Source organism: Wyeomyia smithii, chromosome 1 (genome assembly GCF_029784165.1).
Source record: "Wyeomyia smithii strain HCP4-BCI-WySm-NY-G18 chromosome 1, ASM2978416v1, whole genome shotgun sequence".
NCBI lineage: Eukaryota > Metazoa > Arthropoda > Insecta > Diptera > Culicidae > Wyeomyia > Wyeomyia smithii.
The window spans coordinates 70,424,522-70,436,940 of record NC_073694.1 but is presented as its reverse complement, the minus strand read 5'-3'; the positions used below and the strand labels follow the sequence as shown (position 1 = coordinate 70,436,940).

General features: G+C 42.9%; 1 protein-coding gene across 1 annotated transcript in view; it reads right to left on the bottom strand.

Moving 5' to 3' along the window:
- Window positions 1–12,419, bottom strand: part of LOC129718754 (uncharacterized) — a 220,347-nt gene that overhangs the window by 130,971 nt on the left and 76,957 nt on the right. The window contains exon 2 of the mRNA XM_055669801.1: window positions 11,284–11,957. Coding sequence (XP_055525776.1) covers window positions 11,284–11,772 — 489 coding nt within the window. The 5' untranslated portion in view covers window positions 11,773–11,957. The remainder of the gene's footprint in view (window positions 1–11,283; window positions 11,958–12,419) is intronic.

Sequence of the window (12,419 nt, the reverse complement as noted above, 5' to 3'; positions counted from 1 at the left end):
GATACGTTTGCGTTGCGTTGGCGTCAATTTGACAGAAAATGTATGGGCTAACTGTCAAATTGCCGCAAACGCAGCCGCAACGTATCCATTGTGTTAAGGCCTTGAATGACAAATCTTACGATACTGCGAATGATAATTCAAACTACCGGACGAGTTAAACAGTTTGTTTTGGAAAGTCTTTGAGTTTTACGCCGGGAGTGCTTTCTACGGAGAAGTTTCAAGCCGAAGTTCATTTTGAAGGTTGTGTAATAAGGGAAATAATTGAAGCAGGCAAAATTCTGTCAATTTTTAAATGGCCAAAACTTCACGAAAAATGAATCAATTCAGACAAAACAGGTTTCATTTTACTGGAAAACTGTCCTAGATTCCTAGTATAACTTGAGAACTGGACGTGACCAAGGGTCACTGGAAATGTTTCAGATTTCCGGAGTGTGTGCCAAAGTGTACATTTTTGCAACGCGTAGAACTTTTTCTGACATTCTGTTTCACATAGGTTTATATGTTGTCAATAAATCAGAATTTCTTTCAAGTTCATTGGTAGCCAAAGATTGAAAATTCGCCAAGGAATCATCGAGGTATGAATTTATTAAGTATGGGTGTTGATTTTGGCGGTTTTTTCCCTGTTGGGTACTAATTTTCTTTGAGCTTGCAACACTCTAGCAGAATTCAATCGAACATTGTGGGTGTGTAGGTCTTAATAAACCAAGCAACTTTGCAAACTTGCGTTTGAAAATTTATCTGGATTAACATTTAAAAAGGTCAGATTGAAAGTTGAGGCCATGATAATTGTTAGTCAAAATTTCGATCATCATGTGACAAATTTCAGGAACTCATTGCTGAAAATTGCACTCTTCAGGATGGGGTAAGTTCATCGAAGCAGTCCCAATTGTTTGCATGCTTTGGTTGGAAAAAAATTTCAAGAATAAATGTTAACATGTGTACCGTTTTTTGAACCCGTTTGTTCCGTTTTTATCCCGAGAAAATCTGGTCAGCCTACTTCAAAAATATAAGAAAATGAGTTCAAGATCCTACTCTGAAAAAAATATAATTTTAAAAACAAAAAATGATTTTAGAAAATATCGGTGATCTCAGATTTTTTTAAATGAAGTATTTTAGATAGACAATTTAGTTGCCTAAAACGTTCTATGCGTTGCAAAAATGTACACTTTGACACACACTCTTGAAATCCGAAACATTTTCGGTGTAGGATGGTCACACCAAGTTCCCAAGTAATACTAATATAATACTGTTTGCCAGTGGAATGAAACTGGTTATCAAAATTGATTCATTTTTCGTAAAGTTCTGGCCATTTAAAATTCGAGAGAATTTTTTTTATCTCAATTATTTTTTCCACCCCCTGAATAAATCAGGATACTTTTATTGGCGCAACAATTTCGTTGATTTGGATTTTAAGTTGAACTAAAAATTGTTTGTTGGGTAACAGATACTTTAAACTTAAACAGTTCCAAGTTAAACTAAACAATTACCAGAAAATTACCAATAGACTGCCGCTATGCATGTCCATCATATTATAAGAGTTGGCAAGCCAAAGAAAATGCATTTTATTACAATTTCGTGTCATTGCTTTTTATGAGATGGTCTGAAAAGTTTGGATATTTTTTTAAAGTTCTCCAGTACTGAGTTGTCGAATTCATCTGTTCATAGGAAACTAAAAACTATAAATACCTTTTTAGTTACCATTATTTCTCAGAAACTCAGTGACATCCGGGGGGAACCTTTACACCACCCCCAACAATGCTAAATCTTGTCGAATAGCAACAAATACCCAGCGGCAAAAGCAACTCCTGGGGAAGGGTAGGTGAGGTCTCCCTCTTTTGGGTCTCCTCCAGTAACCAGCCGCACTGACTTGTGCTCACCCTTATAATATCGATAATTATCGTTAACGTCAAAAAATTAACGATAATATCGATGTCAAGCATTTATCGATATTATCGATAAGTATCGATAAGTTTCCCATCACTAATTTTTACTTTCATACAACTTTCATACAACTGAATGGAATATAATAATCAATTGGTCATTGGATAGATTAAAGATCCAGAAAATTAAGGCTATATTAATTTTTAAAACCATTATTCCACTACGTGGTGAAAATGGACGTAAAGTTTCAAAAACAAACGATTCTTACAGGCATGTACATTTTTGCTGCAGTTTAGTTACTATTCTTCGTGTGGAAGAGTTGCCCCGATACCGTCGAGAAGACGGTTGAACGAGCCAGAGCTGATGCTATCGAGACAGCGTACGAGTGTGGTGTGTTTTCAGGTCGTACAAGATGAAGTAAGGTGTACGTTGGTCTTGAGTCGTTCTAAGGAGGCACACTGATGCATATTTCGTTTCCACGACTACAGCTTATGGCTGCTGTCTTAAGAGGGCGGTTGTCGTTAGCTGTGCTCGAAAACCATAACATCAGTATTGGCAGAATAGTTAACTGGATCAACGGTAGCGTGATTCTGTCGTCGAATCGGTCTGATCAGTGAAGGTGCAGACAGTGTGTGGGTTTTCGGATTGGCGAGAAATTCTGACGATCATCCATTGGCGTTGGGTACCAAACTAGAGCTTACGAAGTGGAACAAGGAGTCGGATATGCATCCTGATAGTTTGCGGATTCACGGCCCAGCGATTCAGTACAATCATGAAAAGGAGTGGCTGAAAAGAGAACTGCCGCCGGCAAACACACCGGTGAAACTAAGAATCCATCTATTGCTGCATACCCTTACTAACACGCAGAGAATCCTGAGTAAGAATCCCCAGGGTACCTTTAACTCGGTGACGGAATCGTGAAAGGAATCGCAAACACGATCCAGAGGATTCCCACTCAGGATTCTTATTCAAGAATCCTAGAGCCATATACAGGGCATTCCTGAGGATTCTTTTTTCAGGAATTCTTTTAAAGGACGCTCACGAATCCAATGTGAGGAATCCTAGAGAATCTATGCGAATCGTATGTGTTCGCCCGGGTAAGGTGAAAGGATAGGACGTTCTCGTAATCCCTGGTCGTTTTACTAAAACCGACATTATTGGTACCAACTATGGTGTCGGCCGATTGAAGTACTGCGTGCAACAAGCAAGCAAGAGATGGTGCTGAAGCCAGAGGAAGTGGTGTTGATTTGGCGGCCGCTTCAAAAACGAGTACCAGCTAGCGAAATCGTTTTTGTTCAAAATGGCACAGACGGAATACTTCATCGACGAACTGACAGTACTGAAGCGAAACCACAATCGTCCTACTGATGAGTAGATAGCCTAATCCGCTGTACAAACTTACTCCGTTGGTTGACGAGAGTGACTTTAACCGAATCGGTCCTTCTTTCTTTCGTTTAATCTACGATTTCGAGCAATCCTGCCAAACGATCATAGGATTACGTAAATGATTGTTCAACACTTTCACGAAAAGAATGGACACGGAAACCACCGGAAGGTGGTGAAAAATGAGCTGAGGCAGTTGTACTACATTCCGCACTTGCATGCAGCGATTGCATTTGGTACAAGCTACATCGTAATGTTTGCCTTAATAAAAAATAGACATATGGGTTGCATCATTCATAGCAACCCATGAGCTAGCAGAAAAAATTGACAGCTCTATCAGTCAAACTCTAACCGTGATGGCGAAAACAGTGAAGCTACTCCATTCAGAAGTGTGCCGATTCAAAGTTGCCGTTTCGGCACCTAGAACATCTGGCACTATTCGGCAACAATCAGAGCATCGAATTCCCGGTGAATCACGACGTGACGGTGATGATGGACGACGAGACCTATCTCACCCTGGATGGCAACGACTGGCAGGGCACTTCGTATTTTGCTTCCCTCACGAAGGAAGTGAGCCTCGAAGTGAATTTCACACACTAAGCTTCCTAAGAAGGTGCTGCTGTGGTTAACAATCAGCGAGAAGGGAATGTCAAAGCCGCTCTTTTTTCGATCCGGACTGACCATGAACAGCGAAATTAATGGTACGAAGTACCTGCCAGAAGTTACGTCGTTCATCAAGAAATACCATAGAGGCAAAGACGTGGTGTTCTGGCCGGCCCACTTCCGACGCAATCATTGGACGAGATGGAACGGCTGAATATCGACGTGGTACCCAAGTCGGCGAATACACCCAACGTCCCCCAACTGCGTCCCATCGAGAATTTCTGAGCAAACCTAAGGTGGAAGATCTACTCCTACACACCTGCACGCATGTTTTTGTCCGCCATGGCGAATGTTTCTGTTAACCACCATAGGGTTGCTCGCAAGAACGTAGAATTTTGTTTTGAAAATAGGCTAATATAGTTACCTTCCACGGTAGCTACATCATTCTCAAAGAACGTTGTGAATTCTATAGAAAATTCAACGCATCCCGCGTAGGCTTCTTTGCGCGATCTGAAATGTGCCGGTATGAAGATGGAAGAGTCTTCTTGATAAATAAACGTGAGGTGGAAGCAGCACTACGATGAACACCGGAATGGCGCAGAGGCAGAGATCAAGACGGCAGCAGAAATGAGGTTTGTGGGAAGTTGTCAAGCGGGTTTTGAGGATGATCGATCAACATCAGACCTATTATTCACACTGTGGAAGATCATCCTGGCTGGCTGAGCGGCTGGATAATGCGTACCATCGGGACCAAGTGCGCCTACTGGAATAAAATATACCCCACATGTGGTCCTTAGCCTCTTATCCAGACACTCCTATCTCGACCTCCACGTGGTGCCAGCTGGGATACGAGTTACCAAGGAAAGATCGTGTAACCAACCCCGGGAACTTGGTCGTATGCTGACAGGGAAGGAGGGCTCTTTTGAGTTCCGAGCGTCTGTCCACCATGTTAGGAGCGGCTCAAAACGGCGTCTGTACTCCAGGTACCGATTACCGTCCTAGTGCCAACGTGGGACTCTAAACAGTGTTGTGCACGATAGTCCTTAGGCGAGACAGGGGGTTGGTGCGCAGGCCTTATAAGCCGCCACCGTAAAACAATCACAAGTAATAAACGAGGAACAAAAAAATTTGGACTGGAACAATCGGCACAGACTCATGCGACGAAAACGGAGTAACGATTGGAAATTCGGGACATGGAACTGCCGGTCTATCAGCACACGAGTGCTTTCCGAAGTATTGAAAATCGGCAGATTCGACATCGTAGCGCTGCAGGAGGTCTGCTGGAGGGGCTCAACGGTACGTACGTTTCGGGATGGTCATGCCATCTACCAGAGCTGCGGCAACACGCATGAGCTGGGGACAGCTTTTATAGTGATGGGCGAGATGCGGAAACGGGTGATTGGGTGGTGGCCAATCAGTCCTCGAATGTGCAGGTTGAGAATCAAGGGCCGTTTCTTCAACATCAGCATCATGAACGTGCACAGCCCTCACCTCGGAAGTACCGAAGACGACAATGACATGATATCAAAATCGTCATCGGGGATTTCAACGCTCAGGTCGGCCAGGAGGAGGAATACAAACTGGTGATTGGAAGGTTCAGCGCGCACCAGCTGACTCATCGACTTTGCCGCCTCCAAGAACACCTGGAGGTCACCAAATCAGACAGAAACACATATCTACCACGTTCTGATTGATTGTCGGCGCTTCTCAGACATCATAGACGTCAGATCCTATAGAAGTGCTAACGTCGACTCGGACCACTACCTGGTGATGGTTAAGATGCGCCCAAAACTCTCCGTTGTGAATAACATTCGGTACCGACGCCCGCTCTGGTTAGATCTCGCGCGACTGAAGCAGCCTAACATCACCGAAAACTATGCGCATTCGCTCGAAGCTGCTTTGCCGGAAGAGGACCAGCTGGAGGAAGCTACTCTCGAGGACTGTTGGAACACCATCGGAATAGCCATCAACAGCGTAGCGAAGAACGTCATCGGGCATGTGGGATGAACCCAACGAAAAGAGTAGTTTGACAACGAATGTAGAATGGTGATGGATGAGGAGAACGCTGCGCGGGCGGCAAAGGTGCGCAGTGCCAATCAACAGAACGTGAAAAGACATAGACAGAAGAAGATGCAGCGAACCCGGGAGAAAAAGCGCCGCCTAGAGGAGGAGGAGTTTCCAGAGCTGGAACAGCTGCATCATTCTCAGGAAACGCGAAAGTTTTATCAGAAGCTCAAAGATGGTAGTATTCTGAAGGACGATCGTGAGATGACCGAAACATGGAAGCAGCACTTCGACGAACACCTGAATGGCGCCCAAGCAGGAGACCATGGCGGCGGAGAAAGCGATCCCGCCGGTGTAACAAATGTAGAAGACGTGCCAGCCCCAACGATAAGCAAAGGTAAGGATGCCATCAATCAGCTAAGAAACAATAAACCGGCTGGCAAGGATGGCCTCGGAGATGGAGCTTATAAAGATGGGCCCGGAAAAGTTGGCCATTTGTTTGCACCGGTTGATTGCAAGAATTTGGGATACAGAACAGCTACTGGAGGAGTGGAAGGATGGGGTTATCTGTCCCATCTAAAAGAAAGGCGACAAATTGGACTGTGGGAACTATCGTGCGATCACCGTCCTGAATGCCGCCTACAAAATGCTTCCCCAAATCATTTCCGCCGCCTCTCATCCCTAGCCAACAGATTTGTAGGAAAGTTATCAGGCCGGCTTCGTGGAAGGACGGTCTACGACGGACCAAATCTTCACCATACCGCAAATCCTCCAGAAAAGCCGTGAATACAGAACCCCCACGCACCACCTATTCGTCAACTTCAAAGTCGCGTATGACACTATCGACCGACGTCATGGACGACAACGGCTTTCCGGGGAAGCTGATTAGACTAATAAAGGCTACGGTGGATGGAACGCAGTGCTGTATGCGGATTTCGGGTGGATTGTTGGGTCCATTTGAATCCCGCAGGGGGCTTCGACAGAGTAATGATCTCTCCTGCCTGCTATTCAGTATTGCGCTACAGGGTGCAATGAATCGAGCGGACATCAACACGCGGGGTACGATTTTCAACAAATCCAGTCAATTTATTTGCTTTGCTGATGATATGGACATTGTCAGCAGAACAACTGCGGCGGTGGCAGAACAGTACACCAGACTAAAACGTGAAGCTGCGAGGATTGGGTTGCAGATAAATACGTCTAAAACGAAGTATATGCTAGCCGGCGGAACCGAAGCTGACCGACATCGTTTGGGCAGTAGCATTACGATCGACGGCGATGAGCTCGAGATAGTCGACGAGTTTGTCTATCTTGGCTTACTGGTAACCGAGGACAATGATACCAGCCGTGAGATCCGGAGGTGTATTATCAGCGGAAGTCGTGCCTACTATGGGCTCCACAAGCAATTGCGGTCGAACAGACTAAGCCCCCGAACGAAGTGTAACCTGTACAAAACGCTCATAGGACCGGTTGTTCTCTACGGGCATGAAACGTGGACAATGCTCGAGGAGGACCTGCGAGTGCTCAGAGTTTTCGCACGACGGGTACAAAGGACGATCTTTGGCGGCGTGCAGGAGAACGGAATATGGAGGCAAAGGATGAACCGGGGTGCGGGGTGTAAAAATGCCGGAGAAACGTGGAAGAGTGCAGCAATTTAGGTGGAAGAACCACGTAGAGCAAAAGCTTGAAAGTTTGGGATGTTCAACAAACTGGAGACAGGCTACCATGGACCGAGTGCGTAGACGTAATATTGTGACTCAGATAAAATCCAGAGGTATGTTTCAGCAGGAAAGTAAGCAAAGTAAGTAATAATTATAATATCAACCTTCATTAATTTCATGCAATTCCATACTATTTATTAGATTCTCAAGGTTTACAACTTGCACATCTATAACCTTTAGTGTTTTTTTTTTTCAGAAAAGTTTATGGAGGTAGTAATTTCAATGTTCCAAAATATTTCGATTTTTTTTAACTACACTTAATCACCAAACCTTATTACTGATGCAACTATCAGGGCTTTACATAGATTAATGATTATATAAACATGTGACATTACGATTCACCTCGAAAAAACGTGTTTCTTTCTCAAAGGCAAACAATCATTCACACATTTTTGACATCGTACATCGTACACTCAAACGTACCGAATGAAGTATTCGAATCCTTTCTCAACAGTCAGACCTCCTTCGAAAACAAATTAATGCAAGAAAAATCAAAAAACACTAAGCACAAATTTGACCGTATCCTTGATCGTACTCGGTCATCGAACACAACACCTGTATGCAAAAGCAATGCTATACATAACAGCACTCAAAAATCCTTACCAATAGAAACAGAAATATTACTCAGCCTAGGCCAAAAATTTGCACTTCCAACCAACATCGCCCAGATACCGTTTTATCATCTCCTAGCTGACGTTGAAAGTATACTGAAAACTAATCCAGACACTTCTATCCAGGACCGCACAAGGTGCGCAATAGCAAATTCAGTCCAAAACTACATCCATTACAACAAAAATATAACCCAGAAAGATGAACTGACGAAATTCTGTGAAAAAGCTACGAAAATTACAAAACATTTCTTTCGTGATAACCCAGATGTACTCGCCATCCAATCGGACGAAGGTAATAAAACAGTCATAATGCCAACAGATGAATACAAACAGAAGATGCTTAATTTGCTCACCGACGATAAAACATATCTCCCAATACCACGCGATCCAACATCACGATACCAAAGAACAAACAATGAATTTGTTAAACGATTGCTCAACCTAAATCTTATCGACAAACAGACCGCAACAAGACTAACTACATATAATGCCATATGCCCAAGAATATACGGACAGCCCAAAGCGCACAAACCCAATCTACCACTAAGGCCAGTAGTGCCAAACATGACTGCTACCGCTTACAACCTTTCGAAATATATAGGAAAAATCATACAAAACTCCATCGAGAGCCGATACAACATAAAGGATTCATTTACATTTTGCGATTTTATTAACACAGTTACATTGCCACCTGATTACATCCTAATTTCCCTCGACGTTACATCGCTATTCACATCGATTCCCAAAACATTAGTTACACACAACATAATAAAACAATGGGAGAAAATCAAAGTTTATACGAACATAAACCTAGATTTGTTTATCGAAATAGTTTAATTCTGCATAGAATCAAGCTACTGTAAATACAACGGACAACATTTCCAACAGATTTTTGGCACTGCAATGGGGAATCCCATCTCGCCCACACTAGCAGATTTAGTAATGGAAACACTTTTGGACACAGTTATACCATTACTAACATTCAAGCCCCCATTCCTGAAAAAATATGTAGATGATCTTCTACTAGCACTGCCCGCGAATCAACTAAACCATGTATTAGAGACTTTCAACAGTTACAACGAACATATTCAATTCACCTACGAAATGGAAAACAATAGACGACTACCGTTTCTAGACATGATACTGATAAGACAAGAAAATCAAAGCATTAAAACAGAATGGTATATGAAACCAATCGCCAGTGGCAGATTTTTAGACTACTTTTCGTTCCACCCGCTCCATCACAAAATTAACATGGCTAAAAATTTCATCAGACGAGTTGACAAGCTATCCACTAATCTACAGAACGATGATAAGGCTCGCATCATTCACAAACAATTGAGACTAAACAACTACCTGAAAGCACTAATAAACAGATTAATAAGCCGAATGCAGGAAAACATCACGGCACCGCAAGAAACACCTAGTGAAAACCTGGAATATACTTACCGTTCGATACCATACATACCACACCTGTCGAACCGAATCGACAAGCACCTAAAAAACGATTACAAACACATACGACTTGCACACCGCAACATAAAAACAGTTAAACAGTTGTTCACAAATGTTAAAGACCCCATTCCACATGAACACCAGAGCAACGTCATCTACAACATACCGTGCAAAGACTGCAGCGCCTGCTACGTGGGAATGACAACAAACATGCTTAAAACTAGAATTAGTGGACACCGGACGCACTATAACACCTGGGACAAAAGGTTACAACGAAACAGATACCCAAATTAGTGCACTTAAGGAAAAAACAGCACTAATGCATCACAGTATCACACAGAATCACCGGTTTGATTTTCAACAAACAAAAATTATAGACAGACACAACAAACCACAAGCACTCCCGTTTTTAGAAATTTGCCATATTGCCAACACAGAATATAGCATAAACAAACGCACAGACACTGAGGGACTGAACACCATATACGCTGGTATTATACACTCGATAAAGAACATCAACCAACACAAAACAGACAACCATGACAGCCAATCCACTACCACCACAACTCAAAGCTGTACAATCTCTCAAACACACCCTTAGCAAGCCGTCAAGAATTAGTAGACTACAGAGGAAGACGCAAAACCAACAGCTTAGAATATTTATTACCCGATTAAAGTGAAATTGCCATAAAAGTGCTTGAAAAAAGTAAGTGCTAGAAAAAGCTTAAGGAGCTTATACAGTGTAGCACACAAAAATAGGTACACATGCAGTAAGTACAGTTTATAGAGGAAAGTTACAAATCTGTTTTAAGCGAACAATACCTTTTGCATATAGCCAAAGTGGGACGCCATTTGTAATACACACCAGACAACCGATGTTGGACACCAACACACTTAACAATAGAACGATTATCCTTTCTGTAAGTAAGCTAACACAGACATAAAACATAAACCAGTAACGAAAGAGGAAAACAACACACAATGTATATTTTCAGACTCCTTGAAAAAGGTGAAATAAAATCACCGAAACTGTCGGAATAAGGAAAAAAACAAATCGTTTTTGCTAGTATACACGGACTGATTAAGCCGATAAACCCATCAAACTAACCGTTTCAGTCGTCATATAAACAAAATCGTACATGGATTACGTAACGCATAAAGGGGGGGGGGGAGAGGAATTAAGCTTGCGTTACTTATTATTAAATACGCGACAGGATGATACATAGCACCGTTTTATAGGATTCTTGAATATTTGTGATTGGCTCTACATTTGTTTTATTATAAGATTCTTCATAAGTCATGAAACTTATTAAACTTGTACATCCCTTTTCATATGAATATTCATTTTCTATTCTACGTCAAAAAGATTAATATCAAAAACTGGTAAACTAATACTAAAACACCATGACAAAAATAAAACAATAGTTTTTCCGCAAAAGCTGATGTCCGCCAGTTTTTGAATTCGCCCCACTGTGCGGCAGAGTCGAACTATGTTACGAATGAATAATTTCGCTCCAAATCAACAGGATTGTAATCGGCGGAAATAAGCTGTTTATTCAATTCATATGATTTTTTTCGTACGCTTAATTTTCAATCAAAACGACTCGTTTCAGCCAAGTACTCACCAGCAGGGATCCGTATTCATTTTCACCAAATCCACCAACGGCGGCAATGTTACCGTCAATCTCCTGCAGCAGCTTGAGAGCTTCCTCCGTTTGCGGTAGCAACGGGAACGACAATTGACCGGAGCCGACCCCGTTGCTGATATCCTGCGCGGATCGACGGTAATCGTCTTTGCAATCGGAGTAAAAATTCCAATTCACTTGTCGCGCGAGAAGATGTGGATTCTGGTTCTGTCGCCGGTCACATTCATCGTTTGCAGTTTCGTTGGCACAATAGCGCAGATAAGCCGGTCTAGGCGTTGACTCCAGCTGGTCGTTTGATGCCACCGTCGGATGTTTGCTACCAAATAATGCACCACCCTGCCGGATTGCACCTATACTGACACTACCGGAAGCGGCCGAGGATGAGGGATTACTCTCCTGCCGGGATGCATTCTCACTCCGCAGTGATGATGATTGATTGCCTTTACCCGACGCACCATCAAAGGTCATTACAATTTGCGAACCGCACCGGCGGTCCAGATCGGAAAGCTATTGTTCATGCCCGTTGCACTGGATGACACATTCCGAATGCAGTGCGCGGTTGGTGAATTGCAGCGAAAGTCAACACTTGTACAGCCGAATGGAATTCCCTGCTGCGGGACGACAAACTGTAGCACAATAACGAGTTTTGGTAACTGTAAAAAATAGAAATTGAAACGTCAGATGGAAGATCAAACTAGATCGGGGGTAGTGTTGTTTCCGTATGATATCGGATTTGATTCTAACTCTAACAGTAAAAATGAACTTATCTAATTACCGACCGAATCAGAATATTTTCTCAATCAAAAGCCTTTTTGCTTGGTAGCTGTTGCGTGGCGAATGCCGATGCGAACCTCTCATACCTTGAATCTGGCTGGATGAAAAGCAATAGTTCACACCGAGAAGGTGTTTACACAAGGCGCAGAAAGTGAATGCGACAACATTGACACTGTGGTTTCATACCGGTTGAACAATGCTGGCAAAAGCTGTTTGCATTTTCCACGCGGCCGAGGAAACAGCGGATAAAGGGGTGGAACGGAGCGGAGTGGAAACTCCACCTGTGTGGTTTGATTTATTGTGAACGGTTACAATGGCCCCGGTTGTTGCTATACATGAAA